General features: G+C 33.4%; 1 protein-coding gene across 1 annotated transcript in view; it reads right to left on the bottom strand.

Annotated features, from left to right (window-relative positions):
- Positions 1–21,260, bottom strand: part of LOC131843991 (uncharacterized) — a 391,676-nt gene that overhangs the window by 194,825 nt on the left and 175,591 nt on the right. Inside the window, exon 7 of the mRNA XM_059192779.1 lies at positions 1,466–1,545. Coding sequence (XP_059048762.1) covers positions 1,466–1,545 — 80 coding nt within the window. The remainder of the gene's footprint in view (positions 1–1,465; positions 1,546–21,260) is intronic.

Below are 21,260 nucleotides of genomic sequence, written 5' to 3'. Positions count from 1 at the left end.
ATCATCGCGATAAATTCCTTATTTGCAACGATGGGTTAACTGATCTCTCTTCATGTTCACCTATCATCTTCTGTTGGAGCTGGTGGAAGTGGAGCCTCGCCAGCGTAAACCATTAGCACTGGCAGGACCACTATTACAATATCGTCATTTAAAAAAAATCGAATTTGAAGGGGATTGGGTAATTTTTAAATTTACATTTGGGCGAATAAACTGACCACCAGCATTTGCTATTGCAATTTTATCAATAAGAAATATTTACTAAGATCAGTCACCACAAGCAGCATCCGTTCACAACGCGAAATTCGACAGTACCTCTGGCTACCCCATCGAACATTATAGTCGTGAAGGTACATATATTTTTTGCTTAGATTTATTTTGTCCTTGTAAAGTGACCTTATCGTTCGATAATAAATTGTGCGACCGCTGGAGACTTGCTCGATGGGTACTACGTAATTCTCTTATCTGTGATAGGTACAGACTAATATTCCACGGAGTTTCTGAAGTCTGAGCTATTTAAATTAAATTTAGTAGATGGGTATAAATTATGCAAATTTATTTCATTATCGGATACTGAAAAGGGCGAGCACAATAGATCTATGTAGGTCGCAGTGCTACAGGTGCTACACATCTGACAATAGCCCAAACAACCCAATAAAAAAAATAAAAAAATCGGATACTAACGAATGTCCTATAAAATTTTGTTAGAGCTCAAACGTTCGCAAAATTCCATTTAACAAATTTAGTATGAAATGATCACGTTGGTTTATGCGTAGGAAATGTTTGTTAAGATTCGCTACCCGCGGAAAAAGCAACATACTATATTATACATATTACCAAAAAATAGAGGTATATTATGTACATTGAGAAAAAAAATAGAGTATACCTTAAAACGTCCTTTACAATAAAAGAATGTTTGCATTCTGTTACAAATCCGGCACCGAAGGACCATCTTCTCTAGAACGCGTCATCATCGTCATCTACTCCCCCTCCCCTAATGAATAATTACCAAAATCAATGACTAAACTGAGCAAGAACCGAAATGTTACAAGTACAATACTTTGGATGGCAAAATCAGATTTTCGTATATTAACATTGGCACCTTTTTATAGTATAGGAGACAAACAAGTTTACGGATCACCGCCAAGTGAATACCGCCATGCATTAGTATCCGCAATACCAGAGGATATGTAAGTCCGTTGCCGGACTTTTATAAAGGAATAAGCTCTTTTCTTGAAGGTTTTAATATCGTAAAAGTTCGGAAATACCATGGCTGGAAGGTGATTTCACAATATAGTTATCCGTGGCAAAAATAACCTGGAAAATCGCTTCAGTAATGTACATTTATTCTGCTAGCATATACTGATTGAACATGATCGTTCTACGCGTATTCAAATACAGTATCAAATCCGATGAGTATCTGTTTATATGCGGTGTTTATATCTACTTAAAATCAATGGGTACTTACGTGTTAAGCTCTAGATCCAGTCTGAACTTGTGGTTGAAAGCTTTGATGAGAAGGGATGTTCTGTGGAAGTGTTTGCCAGCCTGCAACAAGGGAAACAAAGTGATTTTAATTATTTATATCTAATTTTATATCAGGTGATAAATATATATTTTATATAGCTATAACTGTGCCCGCAGTTATAGCTATATAAAATATATATATATCGCATTCACATGAAATTTCATAGTCCACTACCATTTGCCCGTGGCTTCGCTCGCGGTAATTTATCCCCTTAGGGGTGGAATTTATCAAAATCCTTTCTCAGGGGATGCCTACGTCATAGTAGATTTATGCATGCAAAGTCTCAGCCCGATCGGTTTAAAATTGACAAAGTTTCATATGAACTTTCATCCCCTATTTTATCCCCTTGGGGGTAGAATTAATCAAAATCCTTTCTTAGCGGATGCCTATGTCATAACATCTACCTGCATGCCAAATTTCAGCCCGATCCGTCCAGTGGTTTGGGCTGTGCGTTGATAGATCACTATGTCAGTCACCTTTGAGTTATATATATTTAGATTTGTTATGTAAAGTATCATCAAAATCCGTTAAGAGTAATAAACATCTATTCATCCTTTCATCATTTTCGCGTTTGTAATATTAAAGTTTATAATATAAAATATTATTTATAATATATTTTATTATTAAATATTATATTATTAATAACATAAAAGTTTACTTAAGAACTAATGTATAATTATTATCAACATGTGCACGCTCGTACGTTACATTCGCGGGCTAGTCGTATATTGCCTTATTTTGTCCGAGTCAGTCTAAATTACCAATGACAATAATATTTAAGAGCTCTCAAGATGTTTTTTACAAACACAAAGACAGTCATCTTTATCGGGGCTGCTTTGAAGCCGAAGAAACGGCTGCTCACGTAATCCTGGAGTGTGGAGCTGTGGCCACACAACGAAAACAAATTCTCGGAACGGGGAAGCTCGCCGTGAAATCTGTGAAGATACCAGGAGGCTACTGCGTTTCTGGTATGACCTTGGATGGCTCTCTGTCTCTAGTTGTCGAATTTAAACGAGACGCTAAATGCAGTAAGAGTCTAAATGCTACGTTTACATTCAGCCACTTCCCCTGCCACTCGCGCTGCCGGAAATATTGCCGGGCGACAACTGAGCGAGAGGGCTGAATGTGAAAACACGCTGCCACTCGCGCTGCCAGTCCTTTGACTCGCGCCCGAAAAACCAACAATCGAGGGAGCGCCGGGCAGCGCGAGTGGCTGCGCCAATGGCATGGGAAGTGTTTCCACTCGTGTTTACACTCTTCGTACTTCCGTGCTCACTTCCCTGCCCACTCGGGCTGAGTGTAAATTGGGCATAACATTCGATAAGATACGATACGACGTTTGTAATAGCGTCAAAATATCGGGAACTCTTAAATATTATAATCATGGTAAATATGTCATTTATAATATAATATCTTGACGACCTCGATGGTCTAGCGGTTAAGCACATCCCATTACTTCCGGTCGCGGGTTCGATTCCTCGCACGGCACAAGCATTTGTATTCGTGATGATATGATTATTTGTACCGGTCTGGGTGTTTTCTATGTATAATATGCATTTACGAAAAAAATATATTTATGTATGTGTATCAGTTATCTAGCACCCAAAGCTTTAGATAACCTAACTTGGGACTAGATGGCGCTGTGTGAATTGTCCTGAGATAATTATTATTATTAAAAAAGTAAAAAGAAATGAAGTTTCATAATAATTATTGGCATTAATTTGCAACATCGCAATGGGTGTTGATATCAATAACTATTTGCCATTTATAATCGCATTACAAACACATTAGCCGTGTATATCATTGGATGCACTCCGATTGGGAATTGAAGTGCGTTAAAATGCAATACTCCAAATAGGATCGTGTATTAAATCTAAAATCGATGAACGTACAAATGCTTCCCCATATATAATATTGGAAAGTTATTAGGACTTACTACGTGCTAGTATGTTAATATATTACATTCAAGTTCAAAAATCATATATTATTATTTGTGCGTAGTAGTTTGTATATTGATTGTTGCATGCCTAATCCTTGTTAATGTAAATATAATTAAAACAATATTTATTTAAAAGAGCAACACTCAAGTTTCTTGCTCATTCTTCTTGTGATGAGTCTTACGATTCTTCTAAAACTTGACTTAAATAGTCAAGTTTTAGTGCTTATATTAAGTTTATTTGAATAATGACTATTTATATTTCTATTTCTATTTATTTATGTAGGACATTTTAGCCGCTTATGAACGTAATTTTTTTTCCCTACCGTCCAGTTAAGTATACTTTAGTCAATCAAATTGCGAAGAACTGGCAAGAAACTCAATTGAATTACTTATTTTTTCTTTTTAAATGCCAGTTTATATAAATATACATTCTAAAATGTATATTTATATAGGTATCCATGTCCACTATTGCCATGCACGATCGTCATTTAAGTAATTGTTTAGTGAGTAATAGGCTTCGCTTATTAAATATGATGTAACAGATGTTTTGAATTTATTTAAGGGTAATTCCAGTATATCCTTTGGTATTTTATTATAAATTATTATACCTATTCCCATAAAAGACCTATTGACTTTTCTAAACGATACTTGGGTACAGCAAGTTTGTGTTTAAATCTAGTACTAATATTATGAATATTAAATATTGATCAAGTCAAGCGTTGAACCTTTGGTATTTATTGGAAGTATTTATATATTTATTTATACAATTTATTGCACCAATTATATAACAAAAAACAATTGAAATAGAAAATATATATAAACTGATACAAAAGGCGGTCTTATCGCAATCCCTTCCAGACTACCTTTGGGTGGATAGAGAAATCAAGATAAGAAAAAATAAGAAGTCTATAAATTAGTAGACAAATATCCTGATTTATATAAAAATAGAATAGATATTAAACATAATTAGTCTGTACGATTGCAAAACAGAATGCTTCCAGACTCTAAACTTAACACTCATCTATTCCTCTGGCAATATCGATATAAATATGTAATAAACTACCGGAATATTTGAAAAATATGAAAAAAAAACTACTGTGGTATGTCGTTAGGGCGACTAATTTATTAAATAAAAAAAAAGTCTAGTTCATGTACTAATATTATAAATGCACCAGTGACGGTCTCAGTGGTCTAGTAGTTTAGCACACCGCTTTACTTCCGATGGTCGCGGGTTCGATTCCTCGCACGATGCAAATATTTGTATTCATGAGTACTTATGATTGTTTGTATCGGTCTGGGTGTTTTCTATGTATATTATGTGTGTACTTAAAAATATATATCTAAGCATTTATATCAGTTGTCTAGTACTCATATCATAAGCTCTATCTATCATGGGACAAGATGGCGCTGTGTTAATTGTCCAGAAAAATATCTAAGTATTTATATCAGTTATCTAGTACCCATAACACAAGCTCTACTTACCGAGGGACTAGATGGCGCTATGTTAATTGTCCATGGTTATTTATTTTATTTTTTAACAGTGCATCTTTTTGTTATGTATCTCAAAAAAGCAGCTAAAACCACCGTTAAGATATATTTTTTATTTATTTATAATTCTTTATTGCACCGATATTAAAAGTAGATACATAAAAAGAAAATAATATATAACAATACATTAAAGAAAGAAGAAGGTACAGAAGGCGGTCTTGTCGCTAACGCAATCTCTTCCAGACAACCTTATGAAAGGGAGTATAAATAAAAATAAAGTAGGCGGCACGTTAGTGGAAATAAGGTATATATAATATTTTTAGTTAATAAAAATCTTTACCGTCCGCCATCTCGCATGTCCCCATTCCGGTAACAATGTTAGCTGCGAATCGCGTTTTCGTTATAAAATCCAAAATACCTAACTGATATGCAGGAAACACTATCAGGGGGACTGGGGGGAGGTGGATATCAGATTATTGAGGCCATCGCTGAAATTGAATAACTCGTCGCTTCAGGCGTTCGAGCGTACCTACCCTACAGAAATAGTCAAGGTTAGGGACAGATGATCGAGTTACCGTCAGTTTTGGTTATCGATTCTTTGAACCGTTGAATGTATTTTGTACAGGTTGACGGTCAATTCACTATATCAATTTATTTATTTAAAATAGTGGTTGCCTAGTGTTCGAAATCCATTTTAATTAATTTTAATAAATTTCAAGAAGGGTATATTAAGGTTTCTTAAGGGTCGGCAACGCGCAAGTGATACCCCTGGTGTTTCAGGCGTTCATAGGCTACGGTAACCATTTACCATCAGATGGGCCGTATGCTTGATTACCACCATCGTAGTATAAAAAAAAAATTAAGTTTGAACATTAATAAGGTATTATTGTCACAGACTATAAAACTTCTATAAAAGCCTCACTGTTGGGTTGACTGGTAGAGATCTCTTTTAGACATAACCACCACCACACCACCACTTTTGCTCACCCTGTATATATATAAGTTTATTGCTGTATTTAAAAGTGCAATAAATAATATATTTTAAAAATAGGCATTGGCTGTCGCATATGCAATAAATAATTAATATGTAACTATTGACTATATTCAATATTTTTTCTATTTGAGTATTTAATTGAATTAGTGCTAATTGGTGGTTTGTATTCACACACTTAAACTTAAAAATGTAAAGTAATAATAAAATTATTTAAAAGAGCAACACGCAAATTTCTTGCTCGTTCTTCTTGTGATGAGATAGCTTTCCGAACGAGCGGTAGATTAAAAAAAATGTAATGACTATTCAAAAGTGCTTCAATGTAAGTTTATTTGAATAAATGATTTTCTATTCTATTAAAAAGTAAGTATTGTTGGTAGAATGGTGAAATTTTTGGATTGTATGTATTTGTAATGCCACATTATAAAATATGTTACTGTAAAGTTTCATCAAAATCCGTTCAGTAGTTTTTGCGTGAAAGAGTAACAAACATCCATCGATACTCACGAACTTTCACGTTTACAATATTAATAAACTGATTTGACGACCTCGGTGGTCTAGCGGTCTAGCACACCGCTTTACGTCCGATGATCGCGGGTTCAATTCCTCGCACGGCACAAACATTTGTATTCATGAGTATGATTGTATCGGTCGGGGTGTTTTCTATGTATAATATGTATGTATTTACGAAAAAAAAATTATCTATGTATTTGTATCAGTTGTCTAGTACCCATAACACAAGCTTTAGCTAGCTTAACTTGGGTCTAGATGGTGCTGTGTGAATTGTCCTGATATTATTTTTATCTGACATATAAGCGTTGTTATTATCAAATAACAGATAAAGGTATATATTTGTCATGCCATATCTCTTACTAACAGCTTCCTGAAACAATATTCCAAAATCGTATTACAAAGTAAACCGCGCGTGCGAACTCCTGCAATTACTCGCCGCCAACTCGTCTCGGCACAACAATCTTTATATTGTAAACTTCTAAGGTGAGCGGTAACAAGTTCAAAACTTAATAATTCACTTGCTGTTTAACTATCACGAGCGTCAGGCACTTGTGCCAAGTACACAAACAAACAAACAGCCGATATTGTTCAGTGAAGTTTCATGAATAGTCGCTTGTAAACATGTGAATACTTTTGAGTGAAATGCGAAGACTTTTGAACGTTACCGAAAACTTGAAGCACATTTTATAATATCTAATAATTGAATATTTGTAAAAAAAATATTACTAATCTGCAATAGTTTTAATATTTTTTTAATTGTGTATAAAGTATACAATAAATCAAAAATTCAAATTCAATTTCAAAATTTCTTTACTCATGTAGGTCTATTACAGACTCTTATGATATGTCAAATCTACCGTCAGTTCGGAATGATTTCGAGATGAGAAGAACTGACAAGAAACTCAGCTCGTATTTTTTTTAATGTTGTACATATTTACAATAATACTATTTCATTTAAATTCAAATTTGGGAGAATAGAGTGACCACCAGCATATGCTATATAAAAAAACAAAAAAATCTAATCAGTGTTCGCAACCTGAACAGACCAGTCCCCACAAGCAGCACCCGTTCACGAGTATGACGGATGAGCCAGCCATCATTGCACTCAACCATATTAGAGGGAGCACATCGACCCGGCCCACCACGCCGCCACAAGTTTGAACTTTATAGCGAGCATGACTGTTTCAAGTTACTCCACTACGTCATTTATATTACAGCATAAACTGTACCAATCACAGTTTTCACCCATTACAATATTTAATTTACATTATTTAAATTACAATATGTCATCATTTAGAATCATTCAGAAAATCTTTACACACACGACCATATACTGACACACGGATTTATACTCTTTTGTGTATTATTAACTAGCTACTCACCCCGGCTTTGCACGTGTATACCTCTAAATATATATAACTCAAAGTTGACAGATATATACATAGTGATCTATCAACGCACAGCCTAAACCACTAGACGGATCGGGCTGAAATTTGGCATGCATGTAGATGTTATGACGTAGGCATCCGCTAAGAAAGGATTTTGATGAAATCTACCCCCAATATAAATAGGGGATGAAAATTTGTATGAAACTTTGTCAATTTCAAACCGATCGGGCTGAGATTTTGCATGCATAAAGCTACTATGACGTAACCATCCTATAAGAAAGGATTTTGATAAATTCCACCACTAACGGGATAAATTAACGCGAGTAGCCGCGGGTAAAAGCTAGTGTATTATATATATAAACCTTCCTCTTGAATCACTCTATCTATTAAAGAAACGGCTACAAAATCCGTTGCGTAGTTTTAAAGATTCAAGCATACATAGGGACAGACAGACATTTATTTTATACTATGATATATATAGTACCACATACAAAATTTTCAATCGATACCTACCTACCAATAAATACAACAGTCCTTTACAAATTTGCCTACAGCCTGCAAGCTGTCAATTCATATTTCCAGAGTCCGCCCGAAAAGGGTCTCTAATTCAATAGACAACCTTCCATCGGACAAATGACTGTCTGCCGTCAACAGTACTTAATACAGCACATAATGTCCCAATCAATACAAATAAATAAAATTGAAGTGACTGTAATTAACAGCTTTTCACGGAGTTCATATGGAAGTATTTCTCCCAATTTTGAATTTTAATGACTGTGTATTATTATAAACATGTTCCACTATTATTTGAAAAAAATACGAGCTGAGTTTCTTGTCAGTTCTTCTCATCTCGATATCATTCCGAACGGACGGTAGATTTGACATATCATAAGAGTCTGTAATAGACCTACATGAATAAATATATTTTTTAAATAAAGCGCTTAACTTAATACTTATTATAGATCAATATATACACACACATATATTAACATAAATACATTACTGTAGAACCAGGTATCTTATGCCACACAATATGTTTATATGCTAATATTTGTTTACAAAAAAGTATAATAATTTCTTTTTGAATGATTTTTTGGATACATTATATAATAATCTTATATCTTTTGGTAACATATTATAATATTTTGGAACTAAATATTTTTCTTTATTTTCAACTTTACGTGTAGTAATTTTATGAATAATTTGATTTTTAAAAATCCTCTATTAATATTAATAATTAGTTTTATCTTTTATATCTAATAATGTAACATATTCTGAAGAGTTCAATGTACCTTTGCTTTGCTGCTTAGCTCAATGTATTTTTTATTGATTGATTGATTGAGAATATATTCTAACGATTAACAGTTAGAATATGTTTATGGCAGAAAAATATACTAACTGTCAAGCGTTAGGGCACATAAGATTTTTTACATGAATTTTTGCAGACAGAGTCACGGATCGCTATTAGTTAACATTAATCAAATTTGAGATAGAAGTCCGTCCGTGAAATAATACAATCTATTTTTTCGTCAAATATAATACGGTTCAGCTGTTTAGTCCGAAAAGGTAGCAAAAAGACAGAGAGACAAACAGTTTCTGTGTTGTCTTTATACTATCTGAATGTATGTATTTTTTTTTATATACCACAGGGACAAACGAGCATGCGGCTCACCTGATGGTAAATGATTACCGCCGCCCATGAGCACCCGCAACACCAGGGGAATTGCAAGTACGTTGTCAGCCTTTTAAAAAAGAATAAGCTCTTTTCTTGAAGGTTTCAATATCGTATCAGTTCGGAAATACCATTGCTGGAAGGTGATTCCACAACGTGGTTGTGCGTGGCAAAAAGTTTCTAGAAAACGGTACTGTAGAGGACCGCCATTCATCCAGATGATCAGGATAGTATTTTGATTTCTGGCGTGTGGTATGGTGGTGAAACTCAGCAGCTGGTATTAATCCGAACAATTCCTCAGAACACTCCCCGTGATATATGCGGTAGAAAATGCACAGAGATGCAATATCTCGCCGCAAAGCCAATGGGTCGAGTCTGTCACATAGAAGTTGATTGATTACCAATGATTCTGGCTGTTCGGTTCTGAATGCGGTCAAATAGAAGTTAACGATAATAACTCAGGACAGCTCACATCAGCGCCATCTAGTCCCAAGCTAAGTATAGCATGTATTATGGTTACTGGACAACTGATAAAAATACTTAAATATATTTTTTTAATACATAATATACATAAAAAATAGCCAGACCGATAAATTGCAAAAAAATGCATCGTGCGAGGAATCGAACCCTCGACCTTTAGGAGCAAGGCCGTCTTACTTTGTACAAATTGATCTGTGTGCATTGGGTACCCTTTGTTATACATATTTAGTAACCTGTGGTTTGGTTTAAAGGAAACAAACCATGACAACGTACCCTTTGTTATACATATTTAGTAACCTGTGGTTTGGTTTCAAATGGAAATGGAAACAAACCATGACAACTCAGTCCTCAATAAACAAGAGTATTCTAAAATTATTGAAATATAAATTACTAATGAATCGACGTGACATTCGCTCAAAATATATCCTCAAAATGTTTAATACAATTGCACGATGTTACGTTAAAAGATTCAGCCATTCTTCGTTAAAGGGTGCAAGCCTAAATCAATTTAGTAACACTGATAAAAGTAACCGCAGATCTCGGGGCAAACGGTGGATATCTTTCTAATTATCACGGGAGGTCAACTTAATACATCATGTTGGACCGCACATCTATTGTTCCCTGCCTCTGAAAATCCATATATTCTCGCAGAGTAAAAAAGTATATTGTATTATATGAGCCACATTGGTGGAAATGACCGCACCGGTTTCGAAAAGCTATTCTATACGTTCATATATTATGCTTATAAACATTACTCTTCATTCTGGATTTTCTATTTTATAATATGTATATACTATACATATAAATCTTCCTCTTGAGTCACTCTATCTATTAAAAAAACCGCTTCAAAATCCGTTGCGTAGTTTAATAGATTTAAGCATACATAGAGACGGACAGACAGCGACAGCGACTTTAGTCACATTGATGGAAATACCCGCAATGGTTTCGCAAAGTGAACATTATAGAAAACTATACTATAATGTTCGTATATCATACATAATATAAAACAAAGTCGCTGTCGCTGTCTGTCCCTATGTATGTTTAAATCTTTAAAACTACGAAATTGATTTCGAAGCGGTTCTTTTAATAGATAGACTGATTCAAGAGGAAGGATTATCTATAGAATACATGAAGCTGGGGCAAGTAGCTAGTTATATTTATAAACGTTTCTCTTCACTCTGGATTTTCTATTTTATAATATATATATACTATACCTGTAAACCTTCTTCTTGAATCACTCTATCGATTGTTGAAATTTGCATTAATATCCGTTGCGTAATTAAATAGATAAACGTACAGACTCGCTCCTTTCACACGGGTGTACATGTATTAAATATATAAACCATCCTCTAGAATCACTCTATGTATTAAAAAAACCGCTTCAAAATCCGTTGCGTAGTTTTAAAGATTTAAGCATACATAGAGACGGACAGACAGCGACAGCGACTTTATTTTATACTATACCTCTCTTCGATTAGGTTGTACTAGCCGTGGTCACGAGCTGACGAGAGAGGTAACTATTTACCATAGAATTATTCGTGTTAAGACCCGGTTAACTTAAGAAACCAGTTAATTTAAGAAACGATACGACCTCGGTGGTCTAGCTGTTTAGCACACCGCTTTACGACCGATGTTCGCGGTACGATTCCTCGCACGGCACAAACATTTGTATTCATGAATATAATTGTTTGTATCGGTCTGGGTGTTTTCTATGTATAATATGTATTTCTTTAGGAAGAAAAGTCTATGTATATGTAGCAGTTATCTACCCATAACAAGCTTTAGCTAGCTTAACTTGGCTCTAGATGGCGCTGTGTGAATTGTCCTGAGATTATTATTAAATTATTATACTATATATTCACCACCGCATCGCTCGCCATCGACAAGGAATTCATCCCCACACACTGGAACCTAAATGGTCCTGAACAGTGCGGTTTCAGAGGAGTTTCCTTCCACGTACACTTAGATTGTGGAATGAACTTCCTGCCGAGGTTTTCCCACGAGACTACAGCACATGGGGTTTTTCAAGAAGGGTATATTAAGGTTTCTTAAGGGTCGGCAACGCGCACGTGATACCCCTGGTGTTGCAGGCGTTCATAGGCTACGGTAACCATTTACCATCAGATGGGCCGTATGCTTGATTGCCACCATCGTAGTATAAAAAAAAATATAAAAAAAATCTTTTTCACTAACAGTCTCGCTAATGTACTGGATTTCTATCTGAACTGATGCTGAATATCACAGCGACTTGCGCACACCATTCTCCTTTTTACACGGTCGTTATTTTCAGATGGTATATTCCTAATGTCGTTTGCAAACTGTGTTCGTACACACATGCGTGAACAAGCAGTTTCCGGGTAAATCTATATATATAAATAAAATTGGAGTGTCTGTTTGTAATATTGAAATAAACGTTTTTTTCTATAAATACGGTACATACACCTAAATAACCTTTTTTACAATTTTTGTCAGTCTGATTTATTATCTTTGATCTCTGAAATGGCTGGACCGATTTTGACGGAACTTTTTTGGCAGGTAGCTGATGTAATAAGCCGTAACTTAGGATACTTTTATTTTAGAATACTTCTCTTGTTTTAGAACAATAAGGTTAAATTGACAAAGTTTTGTATAAAACTTTGTCAATATTAAACCGATCGGGCTGAGACTTTGCATGCATAAAGCTACTATGACGTAGCCATCCCCTAAGAAAGGACTTTGATAAATTCCACCCCTAAAGGGATAAATTAACGAGAGCGAAGCTGCGAGCAAAAGCTAGTGGATATATAAATCTAAATAGCAAACAACAAACTTATGAGGCTTGTAAAAAATCCATATAAATATAATGTCAATAGAATACGTCTGTCTGAGACAAGAAAATGTATTTGATTGTGTACACATAGAACATTCAATAAAACTGTACTCATATAGTATTCGAAAATACGTACGCAAACAAAGAATCTCTACGGCTCGCAGTCGCACAATAAAATATAAATCTCACGTCACTACACAACAAACAGTTGTACAAAATAATAGACCAGTGTTTCTCAAAGTGCGGCACGTGTAGCATTTATGGTATAGAAGATATTAACGCGACCCCTCCGATCGATCCCCCGTCTAATTCAAACGGGGATTGATTACGACGGCCTGAGCCGAGGTTCGAACCCCTAGCGGTGCCCTCAGACTAAAGTCGTATTCGTCAGGCGGGAGTTGACCTTCAGCCGCTCCATAAGTCCTTCCGCGGGTTTGGAGTGCCATCTGCACTCGTCTATACATAGTCCAGTGAAGCTGTAAAGGCCACCTGCGGCCAACAGCATTAGAGTAGTCAGAAAAAATTGCGACAATCCTTTGGAGTGGTGTTTGAATTCTACCGAAATTTCATTCAACAATCAATTTAACAAATTACATATTGTTTACACGTAATATGTTAAATTAAAAATAAAATGACGAAAAATTTAATTGACTTTTTTCTCTCTCTGGCAACACTGCCGATAACAGTCTTTGTCAGTTGGCTCTTATTTATTTATTGTTTTTAATTTATTACTTGTGAAATAACGATACTAGTGTATATAATCAGTGAGTTTTGGGCATAAGTAACGTCGATTATTGTTAGTGTGCAAATCTGTGATTTCTTTGTGACAAAAATCTACGTTACAAAATTTGTGGGACCGCCAACTGTCAAAGTATTGGTAAATTACAATAGAAGTCTTGGATTTCTATTGACTCCTTTAATAATTAAATACAGTTATTACACTTCACTATTACTATATCCGTTTACAAATAAATAATAATATTAAAGTTAAATATTCGATAGTGAAGATCGGTTGTTGTTGTTGAGAGGAAAAAAAAAAACTACCCACTAACATAAAATATTATTGTTATTGCAATACAGCTCATAAAATTTATTTATTATCATATTGATAATATATTCCAAATAGCTGTGCGAAACTAAACTTATGTATTTTATTAAATAACAATACAATATTAGTAATCCATAGCCATTGCTAGATATCATATGACAAATTAAGACATATTTACTGTAGTGGTAATATATAAGATTAATTATTTTTTTGTAACAGTATTGGTATTTAAAGTTTTTACTAACAATATTTATTTATTTATTTATTATTAAATTATTTATTGTATTATTTTATTGAAGGGAAATAGCGCACTTTCAACACTGTATTTCTTCTATTGAATAATATTCATTGTTGTCTTGTTTCGTAGATATTTAACATAATAATTAAAAATGATGTCCCGCAGAGCATGTGATCTTGATGCTAAGCTCAAGGTGACACTCTTAGAGTTAAAAAAATCCAATGAATTAAATAAGGCCTTATTACAGGAACGAGATGAAAGTGAGATTGAAATTAAGTTGATGTCTGATAAATATGTGGCTCTGAAGAATGACCTAGTGAAGATCAGTACAGACTTTGAAGTTCTACATATCGAAAATGAAAAACTTCAAGAAATTGTAAATAAATATGATCTGTGCAGAGACACATATGAGTCAGCATTGCAGAAAATCACTCATCTAGAGCGGCACCTTGAGGAAGTTCAATCACAAAATAAATCTTTGTTGGATCACAGGCGGTTGAGTAGTTATAACGAGACCATGGATCTGTATACAGAAATGTTAAATACTACTAGTGATCAAACATCTGCTCTGCCCCTTGTGACCATAGATTTGACAAATACACCTAGCTCCTATAGTCCTAATAAAGTACCTATTAATAGTAGTAAGAAGTTAAAAAAATATGTAAAATTAAATAAATTTATTCGAAAATCAGAAAATTTAGTGAAAAGTCATAAAAAGTGTTTAAAATCAATTATTACTAGGAAGCAAAAAATTGACTTATCAATAGAATTAAATAATTGTAAAGAAAAAATATATAATAAAGATTTAGAAATAGATGAATTATCACAAAAAATTAAACTATTAGAGAACTCGTTGTCCAATTTATCTTTGAAATACGAATCAGCTAAGAATGAAATACATGAATATTCTGATCAGTTGGATAATTTAATAAAATTAGGTAACTACAACATGGAGCGGTTTGTTTCTCTTACGGATAGATGTCACTGTAATTCACCAGAGTCTGATAACTATATCCAACCGTCCCACCATAATCAGTTGAACATTGATATCTCATCCATCACGGAACCAGACGTTTCATGTTTACCCACACGAAACAGTACAAAAGTAAATAAATGCAGCACTGTACATGAAACCATCAGGAGAACAATTATTTATTCAGATGAATTTGGCAGGGATTTAGGTAGTTTATTATCGAACCGTCTCTCGCAACAAGTAATAAATAATTGTTTTCCGGGATCAGGTATATATAAGATTATAAGAAATATAGTAAATGAAAAATATGATATTCACACGACCCTAGTAATAGCGTTAGGGAATTGTTTGCATATGCGTAAATCTGATATAGTTAATTTAATAAAATCATTATATAATATAGTGGAGCTTGGTATAGGTAAAATATTATTATGCGCATTTCCCTACTCTCAATCCCTGACTAATGAACAGAATAAGTTCATTTATAGTATAAATAATTTAATTTATTCGATGACATATCATTGTAATGATATATTTTATTTTGAAAGTAACAAATTTGTTATAAATTATTATATGACGGGAGGTAATTTTTATCTTCCTAAAAAACAAAAAAAGACTATTGCTAGTTTACTAGCGTATAACATTTATGATCCCATTATAAGTAGTATAACGGATTTAATTAGTAATATTAGTAATTATACTAATAATGTGACATGTGTTAATTTAAACTAACATCTACGACATTGGTTAAGCCACAGGATATGGTCATTATTCATCAAAATATTCGTGGCTTCTCCAGCAAAGAATTAGAATTAAGTCTTTTCTTAGAATCTAACAATGTACGGGTGTTATGTCTGACAGAACATTGGCTTAAACAATATGAAATAATTTGTCCTTTTGAACATTATAATATAGCTAGTTTTTTTGCTAGGAACAATGCCATTCATGGCGGGTCAATTATTATTTTAAAAAATGATGTAGAATATAAAAACCGTCAAGACATTGTAAATATTTCTATTGAGCAAACAATTGAACTATCTTGCGTAGAATTAGTTACTTGTATAATAATTTGCGTTTATCGTCCGCCATCGGCTTGTTTTGATTCTTTTGAACTGGCTATGGAGGAAGCATTGAGACGAGTCGCACGGAGGAATAAAACATTATTTGTATGTGGCGATTTTAATGTTGATTTATTATCGGAATGCTCAATAAGCTTAAGATTGATTAACTTATTTAAATCATTTAATTTGCACAATCTTTTTTTAGAACCCACTAGGGTCGCAGGAAATTCTGCCACTTGTATAGATAATGTTTTTTGTAATTGTGAAGTAAAGGTGAAAATGAATTTCGACTGTCTTGGATCTGATCATTATGGACAAAAAGTTATAATTGAAACTAAGGGATCCAAAGGGACTCAAACAATTACATGCAGACAAATAACACAAAAGAATTTGGCACGTTTTAAAAATAAAATTGAACATAAAATATCTAGTGTCATAGTACCTCAATATGACCCGGACATTGTATGTGAACATATTTTTAATTTAATTGAACATGAAGCTAGCAGTGAATTTAAAACAAAAACCTTTTCAACTAGTGTTAAATCAAAGTTTTGTGACTGGGCCACGTTTGGTATTTATAAACCTAGGGCTAATCTTTACGAACTTTACGAAAAACGAAGCTATATATCCGATCCCTTATTTCATGAACATGTAAAATCTTATTCGAAAATATTTAAAAAGGTTTGTCATACAGCTAAGTCTCTCTATTTAGGTAAAATAATAACTAAATCTAAAGATAAAATAAAAGCCACTTGGAAAGTAATAAATAGCGAAACTGGAAAAGTTAATTTTCAAAATAGCAAAATAGCTTTAAATATTAATAACAAATTGGTAAATTCCGACACAGAGGTCGCGGATACATTCGAATCTTATTTCACTAATATTCCATTAATTACGACACAGGCTCTAAAATCTTTCCCGTCTGCTGCTGAAACTTTACTAACAGACAATGTTAGCAAGTCATCAGCTGTATTTAACTTTAGACATACATCATCAGTAGAAATAATGAAAATATTCAAACAGCTTAATAATAAAAAAACAGAGGATCTATGGGGTATATCTGTTAAAATACTGGATAGTATAATGGAAATTATTGCGCCCTCTCTTGCTTTTATTTTCAATAAATGTATAGATGAAGGTAAATTTCCTAACATAATGAAAATTAGTAAAATCATACCGCTTTTTAAATCTGGAGATAGGAGTGACCCAATAAATTATAGACCTATATCTATACTCCCAGCACTCAGTAAAATTTTTGAAAAAATAATCCTTATGCAGCTTGTCAGTTATTTCAAATTAAATAATTTAATCCACAATAGTCAATTCGGTTTTTCCAAAGGTAGTTCAACTACAGACGCAGGTGCAGAGTTGCTTAGACACGTATTTGCTGCATGGGAAACTAAAATGGATGCGATAGGTGTTTTTTGTGACCTTTCTAAGGCTTTTGATTGCGTTGATCATAATACATTGCTAAAAAAACTTGCTTTTTATGGCGTCAAAGACAATGCTTTAAATTTAATAAAATCTTATCTATCTGATAGAATACAGAAAGTGAAGGTTAGCAACGCTACGTCTGACGGGTCACTTGTGCAAATGGGTGTACCTCAAGGATCTATTCTCGGTCCATTTTTATTCCTAGTTTACATTAATGATCTCCCATATACCATGCAGGATAGATGCGGCATAGTATTATTTGCAGACGATACTTCATTGATTTTTAAAGTTAATAGAATGACTAATAATTATGACGATGTAAATAGTGCTTTGCGGCGTCTCCTGCACTGGTTTACAACTAACAATCTTATGTTAAACGCTAAAAAAATAAAATGTGTTAATTTCTCTCTGTCTAAAAGTTTTAATACTAATTGCAATATTAAATTAAATGACGAATCTCTCGAATTTATAGAATCTACTGTCTTTCTAGGAATCACACTAGATAATAAAACACAATGGGGTGCACAAATTCAAAGCCTTGCAGCGAAATTAAGTTCAGCAGCTTTTGCCGTGCGTAAGGTTAGACAGTACACCGATACTGATACTGCTAGATTAGTCTATTTTAGTTATTTTCATAGTTTACTTTCTTATGGAATATTACTATGGGGAAAAGCGGCAGATATTAAAAATATATTCATATTACAAAAACGTGCCGTTCGAGCGATCTACTGTATGAAGAGTCGTGACTCATTAAGAGAGAAATTCAAAGAGGCAAATATTCTCACCGTTGCTTCTCAATTTATATATTCAAATATCCTATATGTTCATAAAAATCTTGACTTATTTCCAAAAAACAGCAATATTCATAATATTAATACAAGATTTAAAGACAAACTTGCTGTCCCCAAGTATCGTTTAGAAAAAGTTAATAGGTCTTTTATGGGAATAGGTATAAAAATTTACAATAAGATACCAAAGGATATGTTGGAATTACCCTTAAATAAATTCAAAACATCTGTTAAATCATATTTACTGAGCAAAGCCTATTACTCACTAAACGATTACTTGAATGACGAGTGTGCATGGCAATAGTTGTTCATGCACTGAATTTTCATTTAATGTTAGACATAGACACCTATATAAATATACATTGTAAATAAACTGGCTTTAAAAAAAAAAGTAATTCAATTGAGTTTCTTGCCAGTTCTTCTCAATTGGATCTATATACCGAACTGGACGGTAGGGAAAAAAATAAAATTATAATGTAAAAATTTGACGTTCATAAGCGGCTAAAATGTCCTACATGAATAAATGATTTTTGAATTTGAATTTGACGGCCTCAGTGGTCTAGCGGTTTTGGATACTGCCTTACTTACGATGGTCGCGGGTTCGATTCTTCGCTTCAAATATTTGTATTAATTAATATAATTGTTTGTATCTATATATTGTAGGGTGTTTTCTATGTATAATATGTATGTATTTATGAAAAAAAATCTATGTATTTGTATCAGTTATCTAGTACCAATAACACAAGCTTTAGCTATCTTTACTTGGTGCTAGATGGCGCTGTTTGGATTGTCAAAAAAAAGTGTTATTTTGCGGAATTCCATTTCACTACTTGATGGATTTATATCATTTTGTTTCAATTTCGCTACAATTATTAATATATATAATTAATATAATTAATATGCGAACTCAAATATTCAGTGCGGAAACTTGACTACTGTCACGATTTTTCTAATGGTGATCAAATCTCGACCCATATTGCGACACGCGTTTCGCCTCTAAACGAAGCATTATTTAGTATCGAATACAGTTTGCTGCAGCTTAGAAGTCTAGTGCTGACTGTTCGACGAGCAAACCACGACGCCGAAGTCAACATTATTTGAGTGGAAATAACAATAGAATATAAATCGTGTGAAATTTATAGCCTACATGTTATTCTAATGTATAAACTATAGTTATATTACTGTGAAAAAATATCAGAATAGGTTCAGTAGTTTTTGCGTGAAAGAGTACCTAACATCCAGCCCTCCATCTATCCATCTATACTTATAAACTTTCACGTTAATAATATTAGTTAAATAATCTAATAAAGTTACGAGCAATAATAATAATTAGAAGTTTGAGAAACCCTGTACTAGACGGTGAGTTATAGGTCTTACAAAAACAAGTAGAAAAATATCTATCTTTATAAAAGAACATCGCTGCTCGCAGTTCACTTAGCGATAATATATTGCCTCGAAGGTACCAATGCAAGCAGAGGCCAAGGTTTAACGTTGGTACATGTACAAGAGTTCTCAAGCTATGTGATTATCTAAAGTGCCAAATCTGTTTCGCATTTGTACAGAATAAAAAATCTTACACTGCGAACTGTGCTAAATTCGTAACTTAATAGGTATTTATGTATTTATATTACCCATAACACAGGCTTTAGCTAGCTTAACTTGAGTCTAGATGGCGCTGTGTGAATTGTCCTGAGATTATTATTATATATAAATAAGAGAGTTAGATAAAGTGTAATATAAAAGATAACGTAAAAATTTATTACACATTTCGCGGTATAATACAATTACAAAGTTTTACTTCTTTTTCCACAGATACATTTTATTAGTCTGCATACACTGTCGTGTCTATTGGGCCACAGATGTTAAATTTATTTATCCCTTCCTAGTTGAAATTCAGATATATTATAGAAATACTTTATTCAAATAAACTTAATTTACGCACTTTTGAATAGTCATCACATTATTTTAATCTACCGCTTATTCAGAAAGCTGTCCCATCACAAAAAGAACGAGCAAGAAACTTGTGTGTTGCTCTTTTAAATAATCGTTGTATGTTTAAATGTTTAAGTCAAATTACCAACTAGCACTAATTTATTGGCTACAAATATAAATGCACAATATGATTATGCTATAAATAAAGAAGACTATAAGACGAAGTATCTTGAAATATCCTAAAAACATAACCTAAAAATCGGTTACACATTTCGCGGGAAAATACAATTACAAAGTTTTACTTTTTTTTTCCACAGATACATTTTATGAGGCTGCATACACTGTCGTGTCTATTAGGCCACAGATGTTCCAATTGTTTCCTTCGCTATAATGTGACTATCTTCTATTTTAATGCAGAAATTCCCCGCTAGCTGCAACTAAATTGCATTTGCAGAACTATAAATCATCTCGCGTACTTGTTGCGGCAACAACATACATCTTATTCCTGTAGTAAATTAATAGACGTCACTACTCTTGCTATATTATGTTATCCTGGTAACGGAATAGATTGTTTTTGTGTTATATCCATACTAATGTACGCTCTACGACCGATGGTCGCGGGTTCGATTCCTCGCACGGCTCAAACATTTGAATTCATGAGTATGATTGTTTGTATCGGTCTGGGTTTTTTCTATGTATAATATGTATGTATTTACAAAAAAAAATCTATGTATATATATTAGTTATCTAGTACCCATAACACAAGCTTTAGCAAGCTTAACTTGGGTCTAGATGGCGCTGTGTGAATTGTCCTGAGATTATTATTATTATTAATGTCTTACCCATTACATTTATCTGTTTGCAACCTATTTGTAACTAAACGCGGGTTCGATTCCTTGCACGGTACAAACATTGGTATTCATGATTATGATTGTATCGTATCGTCTTTGTGTTTTCAATGTATAATATGTATTTATTTAC

Source organism: Achroia grisella, unplaced genomic scaffold (assembly GCF_030625045.1).
Source record: "Achroia grisella isolate CSIRO2021 unplaced genomic scaffold, CSIRO_AGI_Agris_v1 utg3600, whole genome shotgun sequence".
Taxonomy (NCBI): Eukaryota; Metazoa; Arthropoda; class Insecta; order Lepidoptera; family Pyralidae; genus Achroia; species Achroia grisella.
The sequence above is the reverse complement of the archived record's forward strand: the minus strand, read 5'-3'. Positions and strand labels throughout refer to the sequence as shown.